The sequence below is a fragment of the Diplotaxodon limnothrissa genome, linkage group LG16, assembly GCF_057381915.1.
Source record: "Diplotaxodon limnothrissa isolate DT_005_m linkage group LG16, D_limnothrissa_male_GT1.1, whole genome shotgun sequence".
In the NCBI taxonomy this organism is placed as follows: Eukaryota; Metazoa; Chordata; class Actinopteri; order Cichliformes; family Cichlidae; genus Diplotaxodon; species Diplotaxodon limnothrissa.
This window is the reverse complement of record NC_140611.1, coordinates 7,436,107-7,451,994: the sequence shown is the minus strand read 5'-3', so window position 1 is coordinate 7,451,994 and position 15,888 is coordinate 7,436,107. Positions and strand designations below refer to the sequence as shown.

Sequence of the window (15,888 nt, the reverse complement as noted above, 5' to 3'; positions counted from 1 at the left end):
CGGCGCCCAGATGTGCTCTAAATTTCAAACCAGTAGAGGGGCCCACTGTGGACAGCTCACTGTGGACCCACGTGGGCCAAAAGATTGCATCTTTGATGGGTATTTGTCTCGATTTAAAAAGCATCCACACACACAAACAATCCTTTTTTCCAGACTAACTGATAACACCACTTCAGCAATTTCAGGTGAATTCCTGAAAAAAGAAACCTTTGCTTTGTGAAAAATATTTTAACAGAAACATAAAATATGTACTTAAAAGCACAAAGGGACTGATACACAATTACATCTCAAAAACTGTAACTAAGAGCTGAACAGCAGCAAGTGTAGCCACTTTTTTCTCTTTATCCTGATCAGTCCTAATTCTCTCTCTCTCTCCTCCGTGCCATCTTGAGGTAATCAAGCCAAGGTTTTCCAGTTTTGGGTCAACCAACACATCGGCCACAATGGTTGACTGGTATCAGCAAGTAAGAGGAAATTGACTGAAGGCAGTTACCAATCCTGTGAGGTCAAATGAGTTATGTGCTTGAAATTTTTTTAAAAACTAATATGATAAAGAACTGAAATTAGTTAGATATTTTACAATGAAGTTCTCTCAACTGATAAATGTAAGAAAATGAGGAAAGGGAAAAAACATTTCAAACTATTTAACATATATATTAATATAATAACATTAAATACATAAATAATCCTTTTATTTTTATATTTTGGTCGCATTTTACTTTAATCTATTGCTTTGTGTTTATATTCTGTGAAGAATCAATTTTTTTAGCACAGGCAGCGATCTCATCTTTTATATTGTTGGTTTTAATGATCAGTTAAACTGCAATCAATGCTGTGCTCAAGAGAACACACAAAAAAATAAAGATCAATAAACACTTAGACCCCCGGAGAGCAGTCATTTTGGTTTTCTACCTTAGACCCCCGCGGAGTCATCATTTTGCGTTTCTACCTTTAAAAGCCGGAGAGCAGTCAGTCAAATGCTGGAGTCATTCATATGTATATTAGGTCGTTACCTAGGAATTCTGGAGGGAGGGGAGTGGGGGTGAGTGATTGAGGGGGTGGGGGAGTGGAGTGTTTCAGTTTGCCATCTTAGGGAGAAATCAACACATGTCCTTTGTATGTCCTTTGTTGCTGACATTTATTGATGAAAACAGTACAAAAAACCAACCATTTGTACACATATTTACAAATAATGATAAAAAGTGAGTGAGTACATTTCAACATTTTCAGCAATCACTCACAATCCTGGCACTGCCACGGTATCTGTCGTCCGCATTTACCACATGTGTACCTGTAGCAGTGAACACATCGCACAGTGGCCTGATTTTTTTTGCATCTGTGTTTGACCTGACACGTGGCCCTTTTTCCAGGGCTCGGTGTGGAGGGTTGTGTCCGAAGCAACTGATCTTTTCTTGCCTTCTTCGCAGCTACATGAGAGTGAGCCAACTCTGTTGCAAGCGCCACCAGGAAGTCCACCCGTCTTTCCTTCGTCCCGGTGCATGCTTGATACAGCACATGTGCATTCAGTGCTGCCATGTCAATCATTTTATAAAACACGGCGACTGGCCAGCGCCGTGTTCCTTTGCGGACAGTGTACTCCCGAACCATCTGGTCCATCACATCCACGCCACACTTTGTTTTGTTGTAAAGGGTGACAGTGTTTGGCTTCCTTTTGGTAGTGTTATCAGTCTGAACCACGCTGTGCATGCTGCTAAGAATATAGACTGTCTTCTTCCGTTTGGCCGCATACGCCGTCAGCGTGGCAGCAGAGGTTGAAAACACCTAAAAAATAAGATAAATTGTTATTTCCATAGCCCTTTTACACACAATAAAACACATAAACATAGAACCACAAAAGACCTGCAACATACCTGAGTGGTGAATTCATTGCGATCTGTCTGTCTAGTGGATTGAGGAATTTCCCTGCGAATCTTGTTGACTGTGCCGAGGATGGTGGTTTTCCGTCCAAGAAGTTTTTGCGCAAGTGAAAGCGATGTGAAGAAATTGTCCGTGGTAACATTTCTGCCCTTGTCTAGGAATGGTTCCATCAGCCTCATTACTACATTTTCAGAAAGTCTCTCCCCAGTGGGACGATTGGGGTCCTTGCCAAGATATGGGAAGACATTGCAAATGTACTTGGATTTTAGGTCGCAGGCCACCCAAAACTTGATCCCAAACTTGTCCGGTTTACTTGCAATATACTGCAGGAAACAGCACCGAGTCTTTGATGGGAAAAGCTGTTCATCAACGGTGATATGTAGACCAGGGTTGTAGCACGTGATGCAGTTGGTGACAAATGATCCCCACACACTGGAAATTGCAGCAAACTTATCAGTCTTTGCTCGATTTGCTCCATTGTGGCATCAATCAGACCACTGGTATAATGTTGAAATGTACTCACTCACTTTTTATTATTATTTGTAAATATGTGTACAAATGGTTGGTTTTTTGTACTGTTTTTATCAATAAATCTCAGCAACAAAGGAAATACACCCATGTGTGTTGATTTCTCCCTAAGACGGCAAACTGAAACACTCCAAGTTGGTGACTTTTGGAGATTTATTTCCCTGGATGATTGAGAATGCATCAAGATGAAACACAAAAGGAAGTTCACAGCTTTTAGCAGCTCCCCCACCCCCTCAATCACACACCCCCACTCCCCTCCCTCCAGAATTCCCAGGTAACAACCCAATTTACATATGAATGACTAGCCAATTTAGCTTCCACTTCCACCATTTGACTGCTCTCCGGGTTTTATAGGTAGAAAGGTAGAAGCCTGGGGATGCTAGTGTAAAAGCAGTGAGGTAAACTTGCGACTAGAGATTCAATCTCCAGCAGAGTTAAAAGTGCCAATCTTGTTCTGGTGACAATGGTGTAAAAATGAACGCAACAAATGGAAGCAAATGTCATCCATGTCAAAATCTCTTGAAATACAAAAGAAAAAACTAAATCTTTCTGCTGATGGATGAAAGGATCCTCGGAGATTCACCAGCAGAAGCAGTACAGTCACTGCATCAGTCCGCACCAGTGCGAGCATCAAAGAACATGACCCAGATACTGTCTGAGGCTTGTGGCTTATTTTTAGCTTAACTTTAGCTAGCAGGCACGGTTGGCTACTGCTAACAGATTCATTAACAACAGTAGCAGGGTCACCTTTGAGTCGAATAAAAAAAAAGAAAAGTGCTTCTAAAAGAGAAAGTCACCTACAACTTATAAAAGATTCGAGCACTACAGGCTTGAGCAATGTGTTGAAGCACTTTTGTGAAAACCTTTACACTGAAAGGCTCGGGAGCAGTTCCATCAGCGCTTTAGTGCAACTTCTCCATGAAACACGGTGACACAGTTGGGTTCCTGTTACTGCTATCAGTGGCAGAGCTTCCACTTCTTCTGTCTGGAAAGGTCACAGCAGATAAGCGCAGCTCTGACGGTAAAGAAAGTTCCCCATAGAGAGGTGGCAGGCTTTTGCTGCTTCACTTCCTGTGCTGAGAAAGGTCGCAGCAGACAAGACTAACATTCCAGTTTGAATAGCCGGAAGGCCGGTGAGCCGGCTTTGCATGAGCCTATTCCTTCTGACAGCTTTGTAGTTCCTCCACTTTACAGAGCCGGGGCCCCGGCTATAAATAGCTTTACCCGTACAAGTTATAAAACAAGAGAAATTTAGGAGGTGGGTAATAATAATAATAATAACGTGCTCCTGATGAAATCTTTTTTTAATAGGTTTAAGCTCGTACACCATTATTTCTGTGGATATTCTGAGTCACTGAAATGTAGATATTTATTTTTTAACACATTTAAACATCCAGCCTTTATTAAGGAAGTGGCTTTTGTCAAGATTGAAGATTGTAGTGACGAAAACACACAACAGTGGAAGTTTCCACTTGGATTAATCATCATGTTGAGTTGTTAGATGATAAAAAATTATTTTGTCAGTCAATTATTTGACTTATTTGCAACTTCTCATGGAGAAGTTGCACCAAAGCGCTGATGGATCTGCTCCCACGCCTTTCAGTGTAAAGGTTTTCACAATTATTTTTGGTTTCAGTTTGTCAAATCTGTGGATTTACTGTAGGTCAAGTACTGTGCATACTCATTAGTCACAGTCCTAGTTTGTAGCACTACTGGATAGGGCTGTTCGATATAACGATATATATCGGTTGACGATATAAAAACGTCTATCGTTTCATTTTACGCTATCGTTTGTTTCGTGGTGTCGCAAAATAAACTGTTTACGGCAATATTTTTTCATCATTTTGATGGTCACTGTAGTGGCTATATTAATTTCTTAAAGTTCTCTCTTTCTCTTATATTTAATATAACCACACTATGGACGGACAAGCGCCTGTTTTTATGCGTTGTCGTTAGCAACAACGACGGTAAAACCATCGGCCGTCCGCTTATTTTCCACATAAACCTTTCACGATAAAGCTCAAGATCCTGTTGAGACTTTTCAAAATAAACTGAATCACGTGAAAGATTATGCCGAGTATTTATGGATGAGAAGCAAAAAAAATAAACCTTAGCGTTCTAACCAAACGTTAGAACAGGCTTTTCCCCGCAGCACGCTGTGTAATAAATACTCACAAAGAAAACGGCGGCCGTTACAACTTATGTCTAAAAATGTATCGTTTCATGCATCGGTTAAAACACTCGTCTCCAGGTACATGACGCCCAGCTGGAAACACTTCCCGCAAGTCGAGCTGCCCGAGATTCACAGAATTTACAGAAAATGTAGAATTTTTGTGATTTATATCGTTATTGGACGATAGATGTCTTATATTGGGATATGAGATTTTGGTCATATCGCACAGCCCTACTACTGGATACTACAAGTCAAGATTCATGATATTATTTCAGTCACAGAAAAAGCCAGATACACCAGCTACCTATCAGGTATGGTGATTCAAATGAACTGGGTGTTTTTAATGATTGGGGCGATCGTGGCTCAAGAGTTGGGAGTTCGCCTTGTAATCGGAAGGTTGCCGGTTCGAGCCCCGGCTTGGACAGTCTCGGTCGTTGTGTCCTTGGGCAAGACACTTTACCCGTTGCCTACTGGTGGTGGTCAGAGGGCCCGGTGGTGCCAGTGTTCGGCAGCCTCGCCTCTGTCAGTACGCCCCAGGGCAGCTGTGGCTACAATGTAGCTTACCATCACCAGTGTGTGAATGGGTGGATGACTGGACGTGTAAAGCGCTTTGGGGTCCTTAGGGACTAGTAAAAGCGCTATACAAATACAGGCCATTTACCAATTACTTTAAAAACATTTAAATAAAATCCAATTGTTCTGCAGCTGTGGGCATTACTAAAAGCAGTGGGGCAATATTTAATATTCAAAAACAGCACTGCAGTCACTTCATTGAAACAAACTGAACCTCGTGGAAGATGCAGATGCTGATGTAGACTTGCAGCAGGTTGAAGGAAACCTGAAACAGAGCCTGAGTACTTAGACGTCCATGTATCTGACAGATCAGCTATGCATTCAGTCATACGCTGAGGTGCATCTCCTCTGAGACACTTGCAGTAATGGTGCTCTACCCAGCAGATGACAGGCAGCTGATAGAGAGCCACACCCAGCTTCACTTTATCAGCAAGGAGAAAAACAAGCATCTTTCCTGTTAGAAAGTCAGGATGAAGACTTGCACAAGAAGTGAAACTGCTTTGACAGGAGGTTTATTATCTGTTCTATCTAAACAGATTTTTTGTTTTACTTTCAGCCGTGAGATGATTTAGTGTTTTATATCACAGTATTGCACATTTTGCAGGCATTACCTTAAACTTCAGAGAGATTTATTATCAAAATGCAACAAATCAAAAAAAGGATTGATTTTTGCAGCTGTTAAAATTGTTGCAACCTAACATTTAATCAGATCTAAAGGTGTTATCACATCTACACTTGGTTCTTTTCACTGGCTTCCTGTGAAATAAACCAAATTATAAACAAGTAGCAGCATTCATGATGGTTCCTACTGGGGAATAAATCAATGTTATAACTTTAAATGCGTTTCATCTTTCCCCATAACGTGGTCATGAGATGCAGGTGAAATCGAGAATCGTAGTGCTGATGCTTCTACGTCCAAAAACAGAATACAGGGAACACTTGGTCTTGTTAGCTGCACAGAATATCTGGCACTGGAGTTCCACTGGTACACTATATATTGGAAGCACTACAGATAAAATCCTCACATACCACTGAAATGGCAGGTTAGAGAACGATGATTACAAAACACTGCACCAGGGTGAGGCGGTACATATTCCACCTCTGATACGAGGAGAACAGCCTGCTGTGCAATCTGGCTTTCATTTTATTCACATCTCTTTCTAGTCATTCACTTAGAGTTCAAGTCTTTTTTTAACATAAAAGTCTAATTACCTTAGGTTTTCACTCATTTTCCAATGATCAGCCACAACAATAAAAAATTAAAATAAAAAAAATAAATACTTTTTTTTTTAACTCACACCTGTCCAACAGTGTGCAGGTCCCCTAAATGCCTTTAAATAAGCTCTGACCCATCGAGGTGGTGGTGATCCATCCTGTGCTGTCTGCTGACACCAGGCTCATGGGCACTGGATCCTCTGAGGTTGGGATGCTGGGCGGGTCTTCCATGGATCAGGCTTGTCCCAGCGTATCCTGCTCCATTTGCATGGTGTATACCTCCTGCAGTTTTTGCAGTATTTTTGAGGCACACTGAGGAGGGGTGTTTAATTTGCTTTTTGATTTATGACTTAAGGTGGCACCTGCATGAATGCCAGGTTTCCCAGCAGAACACGGCACCATAACAAGATGAGCCAAGTTACCCACTGTGCCTGTCGGGCATTTTAATCTTGTGGCCCATCTGTACTTTTTAATAAATACTTAAGGGTGTGTAAAGGCCTTAAAGAGTATAAATTCTAATTGCTCATGTAAAAACTGGATATTTCCAGGCTTTCCACATTTGTGGAAATTATGTTATTTCAACTGATATTTTGTACTCCCTCTAGCATGTTGATAATAAGCTGAACATGATCCACAGTGTGGTCTCCTACTCCACTTTAAATCTCATATTATTGCAGAATTTTTATAAATCTGAAACCTCTGATATACATCGTGTGGATACATGACAGAACAACAGGAACAGGGCTGTGGTTTTTCTAATCTAGCCATCAGAGCACAGCCATTAACTTCTCCTCACTATGCTGATGACTTCCGCTGTTTCACTGCTTCCTCACAAATTTCCATTCACTCTACAAATGAGGTAACAAGCTTCATCTTTGGGGAGTAAAGCCAAAAAGCTTATTCGTTTACTCGACTCAGATACTTTGTTACAACTTTGTAATACGGAGTGAGCCGGTGAGCCTGAAACAGTGAGTAAAGGAAAGAAGCGCAGCGAGACTCAAAGCTCAGAAAGTCATAAATGGGTTAAACCATTTCCTCAGAGAGAGGGGGATTCCCAGCCCCACATGCTGAGTGCAGCCTTACACCGGAGTTTTAAAATTTCCTCCAGCCACTCTCTTCAGCTTTGATTGAACTTTTCCCTCACCTCCCACTGTTTAAATGGAAACAGAAACACTGTGACCTCTGCATATTCATTTGTTTCTTTTCATGTTTTTTGCAGATGTTTCAGCTTTTCATTTCAAAGAAATCCAGTGAAACCTACACATTACGCTAAACTCGAAACCCCGTCGCGTGGAGGCAAACTTGTCGTCTGGAATGTTCAATTTAATACGTGGCTTGCACAGCGGTGTGAATGATGCACTGAGGCCCTCGTCTTTATTTTCTACAAGCAAATTAAAACACTGGTACCTCAATGGTGAAATCTTCTCTCTTGCGTATTTCATCTTTTCTGTCTTTCTCTCCCCAACCGCTCTACTCCCTCTCCTGTTTTTATTTCTCTGTCCCAACAGCTGTTGTCGGTGCACACAGCTGCAACACTCCTCACTCTGTCATGCTCTGCAGCTACTCGCCAGCCTGGGAAACCTGACCAATCGCCAAGTGTGGAGGATCAAGTGCACATGTGCAGACCCAAACACACACAGGCACACACATAGGTTTTTGGGTCAGATGTTAGCGAGGCAGGCGGCACAGACAAGCACAGGGAAAAAAAGCCTCAGCTTCACTCAAACCCTGGTTGGCACACGTAATTATGATTCATTGAATCCTGAGGAACTAAACTCAAAATGTCAAGGTTAATTTGTGCTTCGGTGCATCAGAGCATTTCCAAAACCACTTGTCCCCTGCTCTAATGAAACGTTTACAGCCACCGTCGCCTTCCACTCCCCGCCAACCACAAAGAAACAAACAAAAAAATAATAATTCAAAGTAAATCGAGATCTCATTCAGTCTTGTTTTTCTTGCAGCACCGAAAAAACAAAAACAGCCAAACAAACACACCCACTGTGTATAATTACAAGGAGAAATTTCGCTGCACACACCGAGCGTGCATTTATAGAGGCTCGCCTCAGGGCCGGCCTCGCCATCCACGACTAGAAATTCAAAGTGACGCTCCTCTCAATAAGAGGAATCGCTCGGTGCTGCCAGTGACTTGTGTAATCCCCAAAAGCAAAGATGCAGTAGAGCCTTGTACTCTACTGTGAACACCGATGCCTAACGTACATGTGTAAATACGAGAGGTCAGACGAACATAAGCTCACAAAATATGCTTGCATAAGACTGGACTGCCAGTCCTAAGACTGCCCAGCCAATATTATTGGGTGATATTAGCCTTTTGCTGATGTGACCTTATTGACATTTATGATGGCCGATAAATGAAAATTGACAATATATAAATATATGGGAATATTATATTTTATTAAAATCAGGCTTAAGAAACCTTTATTATGGGTCTCGATTCACACTTTAGGACTGTATTCATTAGCAGAGCCAAAGCAAATCTTTGTCCACAGTAACTGTTCCAGATGGACTCTATCGAGGCTTTAACATGATCTCATACCATTGCTACCATATGGAGCATGTTAACCAGCTAGAGATAAACAACATAGCATATATCCATCCATTCTTTTTTCCTACTTATCCACTTCAGGATTGCAGGACCACTAGGTGGTGTGGACAGTATAAAAGATGGACGTGGCTACAAAAATGTCACCCACTAGATTCTGAGGTTCCAACTGAAGCCTTGAGATAAGCATTTCTTTATCTTAGTAGCCGAGTGGCTAGTGACTGACAACTTATAGCCAATGAGCAGGGAGTCCTTAATTTTAAAACACAGGCTTGACCAAGAGTTATAAAATAGACTTATTCAATTTGAAATGAGTGACTGAGCCCATAAATTCAGAAACATTTATGGAGGTCAAGTAAAAAGATATTTTCCCGCAGACATCTACAGGACCAGAAGTCCTTTTTTGCAACCACAGCTATCGCCATATAGTGGGCCTTGCAGGTTTAAGGCACTTACGCAGCGACTTCATTTTTGCGATAGGGAGGCAACCTCCATTTTTTATACTGTCTACGATTGGAGAACATATTTATGTATAACTTTAATCTATTTTCAATCTTCTTCATGTCACGATTTCTAGCACATGTTACAACCTCCATAACAACAGTACTAAACATATTATGAGGCTGATGTAACTCTTTCTTAAAGTCTTTTTGGGCACCAAAATAAAGGCAAACACTAAAAATGTAGTTTTGTCATTCGAGATCTTGCTGCTATCCAGTTCAAAAACACTGGCTGACAGCTGCAGTCATACTTAAATGGCGGAATTACCCCCTCCCTCTGTGTACTGTCCAAAAACAATTCTGTCATCCAAATTAAATCACGATTTAATGCTTAGTAAGAGCTGATTAAGCTAGCTGACTGTATTAAACCCCTGCCTAGCTTACCTTATGCATAGCAGCCCCGAACTTTTCCCAGACATTCACCCATCAGACTATAACCTCCTAGTTCTCTACTCTAAAATCTGTGTGACGTCCAGATGCGCAGATTTAAGAACAGTTCATGTGATAAGACTCGTTTGTTCACAGCTAGCAAGTAAAGTCATGCCTCCTGCACGTACCAGAGAGGTAACACACTTAAATTAACGGTGTACTTGCAGCACTGAAAACACAGCACCGGCACGCACTCCTCCCACTGTGTGCGACATGTAAGAAAGAACAACTTCAGACAATGTCATGTGTGTTCACGTGTGAAAAGAGCTCGACAAAACCTAAAGTCAGTTTCAATTAATCCTACAAAAAAACCTGGTGGAGAGAAAATGTGCACCACAAATCTCAGTCAAGGTGTTTGTTGTTCAGTGAAATTCAGTTGGAGTTATTCCAAAAGGATTTGGGCTGGGCCAATGCCATTGCTAGAATGCATCACAGAAGGGGGAAGGAAAAAAAACGCACAAACATACACATACGGGGACTATTTTCTAGCTTCAGGAACATAAGAGTGGATTGCAGATTTGACTTGCAATTTGTGCTACACAAGTGTCAGATGTTGCAAATGACTGCAGGTCACAGCCATCCAAGCCTTACCTGCTTTGTGTTTTACATGATATTCATGTGACATATTTTGAAAACAAACCACAGCAACATTCAGAAATGCAAAAGCTTTATATGATACAAAGCTGCATGTGTGTGAGACGCTATTTTCCAGCAGCCAGCTCAACAGAAGCTCTGGCAGATCCATCAGCTGTAACCCATTCCTCCTTTTTTCCCCTGTGCTCTCAGCTTTGCCAAATAACAACAACAGGGTGATGTCGCTGCTCTGCTGCTCATCTCTGCCAGGCTATGGAGGTGGAAAACTGGGCTGCAAGAGTACCAGGTCTCCGTCAAATGCCTTTTCCGCTAAGTGTGATGGGATGAACAGGCCTACCTCCTCCCCCCTCCCATTAATGCAGCACAGGGCCGCTCCAGCAGAAAGGCCTGCCGGGCAACGGTGTGCACAAATGCGCAATGAAACACCGCCCACCCAATGGCGCACAAGTCGGTCAGCGTGGTGAAGCCTGTCATGCACGGATTGGGTCGGCCCTGTCAGTGCGAGGCAACGCGTGCACTGTGCAAGGAATATTTCACTGGGGTGTGGATGAGGAGAGGAGGAGAAGAGGGAGGAGGGATCTCTTCAGGACCAAAATAGGCCTAACGTTACCGGGATGATGTTAGCATCGTTGAATAACATTAAGATGAAATAATTAAAATAAATAAATGGATGTAAAGCAGAGAGAGAGGTCAAAACGCTATCAGAGATAATCCAGTCCAGACCGCACTGGTCCCAAGTGAAGGAGGGGAGGGGGTAATGTTATAAAAACGTGTTTCTGAGACCGTGAGAGAGGAAAAAAACATAAATGCATGTTTGTGCTCCAGTTTCCGCCGCCAGTTTGTTCTCAGATGGTGCTTAAACACACACACACACACACACACACACACACACACACACACACACACACACACACACACACACACACACACTGAGAGAGATGGAGGCTCAGACCAACCTTGTAGACTTGTCCATATGTACCATTTCCGACCACTTCCACCAGCTCGAAAATCCCAGCAGGATCCTGGATTTAAAAGAAAAAGACAAACCGCAGAAGCGGATTAATTGATTCCCCGTAGCAATTACAAGCGGGTTCGTTCGATGCAGGAGCCGGCTGCGCCCGGTTCGCTTCTCATGCCAGCGGATATAGACAAAGAAAAGCTGCCGTAGGGCTGTGTCAACAACAGCACTGCCTCGCTGTGTGATTGTATTTTTTTGTTAAAAAAAATCTGAGGGAGAAAGAGGGTAAACGCGAGCGTGAAAATGTCACTGTGAAGCACACTCACCCTCAGGGATGCCAGGTCTATGTCCACCAGACTTTTAGCCGGAGAGTCGTTCGCCATTTTCGTTTAAAAAAGGTGGTAAATTAGCGGAATAACGGCGTGTTTTAGTCTCCTTCAGGCGGACGGCGTGTGTCTCATCCTCGGGTAGTTTTAATTTTAATCCCCTTACTAATATTTTCAACCCAAGGCGCGTTTTTTTCTCGCTATAGTCCCAGACAGAAGCTCCGCTGCTGCTGCTACATACCGACCAAGTGCCGGACCGCTGCCTGCTGCGCTCGCTCGCTCGCTCGCTCTCTCTCTCTCTCTCTCTCTCTCTCTATTCTCCGCCCTCTCTCTCGCAGTCAGTCCCTATGTCTCTCTGCCTCTCTTTCTCCTCATTCCCCGCCCCTTTATCCCAGGGACAGCACTAGATTTTCTGGGGCCTGGAACCAAAGTCACCCCCTCCTCACCACCCCGAAGTATTTCTGCACATGCGCATTCACACAAGTGGTTCAACAATATATAGCAGTTACAAACACAACCCACCTCTTAGGATTACTTATTTCTTCTTCACCACGCCCACCTTATTAAACATTAGCGCTGGAGCACTGCCTGATTTAAATCTCTGCAGGAAATGCCGTGGTGACTTACAACGTAAATGGAAATGCCTTTTAACCTTGCACCATATGCCTCCTCGTAAATCCGACGTGCACCTCCTGAGAAAAAACTAGATGTGAAAAAACATTTTAGTTGTTAGTTTAGCTTCTGACATATGCATTGCATGCAATAATACTTAAATTGTTATAAAACAAAACAAAATAAAACAGAAACATTTTTAAACAATAAAAACTAAGCAAGAAATCTACTCTGGAAACTCACTGATACCAACCAAATAAAAACCAAAATTCAAATTAAATAAAAATAACTAGAAAATACAAAACTAAAATAACTCTTGTGTATATTCAAGATTGCTAGAATGAGGATGCAGTTGATACTAGCATGGCTGATAACCGTTATTGCTATGCAGAAGCTAGCGCGCAGCTATCAAGTCAGTAGACACAAACTAATCACACATGGTTAGTCCATTTAAGTCCATTTAAGCAGACATAGCCCCATCCTGCATATTTATATTGCTTCTGGCTACTTTGTCCTCTCAACAAAGATGGGGTTATAGTTGTAACATGACTTGAGCAATAATTGAAATCTAACCATGTAAGATGTTTAAAGGGAAACTATCTCTCTGTCATCAACCAGATAGTTTGTTACACAGAACCTACTAACTCCCCTTTGACACTGTTTATAAAAAGGGCCAATATTAACACGTCATCAATGACTATAATGGGTTAAGGCACAGTCCTAGCTGCCAGTAGTCCGTCATGCAAAACATAGCTTTTTGGACCCTTGTGCGAAAAGCAACAACTAATCAGAGCAATCAGATAAATGACAAATCTAGTCAGTAGTTACAATGTAAGTAATTGTAAATGCGTACCTATTGGGAAGTCCTGTTTCATTTAGTAGTTTATTGCCTTCACGCAAACAGTTTTCCTACTTTCTTCTTTTCTTCCAGCTTTTGTTTGTATCCTCCCATTTCTCAGACAGGGATACAGGACAATTAGAGCATGTGAAATGGAAACAGTGATAAATATTTCAGTACTGCTGTCACTGCTCTGCAGACGAGCTGCATTATTTCCTGCTGCCATCCCTCTTACAGTACCTGTCAGCAGCCATGTCGCTTGTTAGCTGCATACTGATAACATATCACATCACGATGATATCAGCATCCTCTTTTACAAGTCATGTTGTATAATTTGTTCTCCAGCATCCCTCTAGACTAATGCTGGTTGTGATGTGGATACTAATGTCTGAAGTAAAGGTCTGCTGGTTTACGGCTTCAGTCCAGGCTGAAATGGGTCAACTCAACAATTGATATTACCATGAAAAATGCACTAGAGACAATAAAGAGAAAAATATCCTGTTTGTGGTAGTTCTCTGGGTGAAAATGCACTGCTGGTGGTGAGTGGTTGGACTGCTTCAAGCTAATAGTAAAGCAAAATTAACTCAAACAACCACCCACCACAATCAGTGTATGCAGAAGAGCATCTCTGAATGCACAAGACGTCAAACCTTGAAGGAGATGGGCTACAGCAGCAGAAGGCCGCACTTGGTGCCACTCTTGCCAGCTAAGAACAGGAAACTGAGGCTACACCAAAACAAAAATGTAGCCAGGTTAGTTTTAGTTTCTGCTGTGACATTTGGATGGTGGGTGTAAACAACATGAAACCATGGATCCATCCTGCTTTGAGGTCATCAGAAAAGGAAGCAGATGATGGTCTAATGGTGTGGAGGATATTCTCTTTGCACACTTTTGGCCCCTTAATACCAGGAGAGCATCGTTTAAAGGTGATGACCTGTCTGAGTATTATTGGTGATCATGTCCATCCACTTTTTACCACTATGTACTCCTCTGAGGGCTGCGTCCAGTGGGATAATGTGCTATGTCACAAAGCCCAGATGGTCTAACTGATTTCATGAACAAGGCAGAGAGTTCACTGTAGTCAAATGGCCTGAAAAATGACTAGATGTCAATCCAACACAGCACATTTACACATTCACTCATTATAAGTTATATATGATAAATAATTATAAGTATAAGTTTACCATTTAGCACTTGGAAGAACACACTAGTAGGCTGAAACTTAATGACAAAACTTGGTAGATGCACTGTTGTGTCTTCACGAGCCATAAAACCCAATAATGTCCCAATAATGACAATTTTATTTGCAAGTTTGGATGAGACAATTCAAACTTTTTGTATTTTTAAATTGCAGCACTCTATTTACATCTGTTGTTTTTATCCATCAGCAGCTCTTCAGTCAGTCAGTTCAGTTTCCTGATTCTTGTTCTGCAATTTGTCCCCAGTCTGTTTTCTGCAGCGAATTCACTTTGTCTGTTTGTTTGTTATTTTTGTTCTCTTTTCTATATCCATGTCCATCCCTATGCTACAGTTTTACATTTCTCTGGTAATCCAGATGCTAAAGTTTTGCCTCGCTCACTTTGAACTGTCAATCCACGTACACCAAAAAAAAAAAAGGAAAACAAAGAAAAAAAGAACATCAGTTAGCCCACATGAAACTAAACCACAGGAATCTGGAGTACAAGTTAACATATACAAACATACCTTCAGTATCATGTTTTCCATTGTGAAAAGGGGCACTTTAAATAAAAAAGCAAAAAACACAACTTTGATTGCATCATTATAAGAAAATGAGATTCACAGATTTTTACAACAATTACATTTGGGGGGGAAAGGACTACATGGGAAGGAACATAATGGAGTAGCAAGGACAAAGTATGAAGACATCAGAAGGCAAGAATTGGGTCATATGAGCTGCTGTTTCACATCCTGTTGGGGATAAAAATAATTTTGCACTGTGCCCTAAAACTTATGGTCTTGCCCGCTTGATTGAGTCTTTCCTTTGAAGGTGATGAAGGGGGATGACCCAAAGACATCAAAGTATCAACCGCTGGGTGTGCCCTGCTTTCATGTGTTATCTATAGAAGGGATATTTTGGAGATTCCAGGCTGGACATGTAAATTAGGCTGCTTAGTTTATTCTAGACCTGGAAAATATACTCAGACTCTTCATGAGCCTGCCCAGAGTGACTCATGGAGGGCACCGCTCAGTGTTTGCTGAAGCTCGGCTCCTCAGTGTTTGCCCATTTGCAAGTATTTTCTTTTCGGCTTTCTAGATTTTCATAATGCATGTTTATCTCAGATGGTTCTTCACCAAAGAGCTTGTCAGATCGCATCAAAGACGTGTGTCTGTGGGCTTTTTTTTTTAGCAATCTCTTCTCACAAGGTAATTTTCCATGTGTCAGGTTACTCATCTGTATCATCTGTATCTGAGTTATGTCTTGCTACCCAACATAATGATGAAATCAAAAACAGCGCCGTGGAAGGGGAAGTCAGAAGGAGAAGTTTCTAACGACGCACACGACCGGGCTGAACCTGAAATAACAAACAATACCATTTAATCCCTGTGACAAACACACCCACTGCCACTGATCCACACCTTGGAGGTGGAGGAAGTGGCTTTTGTCACTGGACATTCATGTTTGTATTTCTAATGTCATCGGATGGTACTCACACACAGTGACTCGACAACCGTGGCTGTTAAT

The 15,888-nt window shown here is 41.9% G+C and overlaps 1 protein-coding gene across 1 annotated transcript in view; it reads right to left on the bottom strand.

The window, feature by feature from the left end:
- The window catches only part of LOC146615658 (mitogen-activated protein kinase kinase kinase kinase 4-like), a 109,915-nt gene extending 97,930 nt beyond the window's left edge, over nt 1-11,985 (bottom strand). The window contains exons 1-2 of the mRNA XM_085375078.1: nt 11,735-11,985; nt 11,407-11,472 (exon numbers count right to left, since the gene is read on the bottom strand). Of these exons, the coding sequence (XP_085231204.1) occupies nt 11,407-11,472; nt 11,735-11,791 (123 nt within the window). The 5' untranslated portion in view covers nt 11,792-11,985. The remainder of the gene's footprint in view (nt 1-11,406; nt 11,473-11,734) is intronic.
- Nucleotides 11,986-15,888: the final 3,903 nt, after the last annotated feature.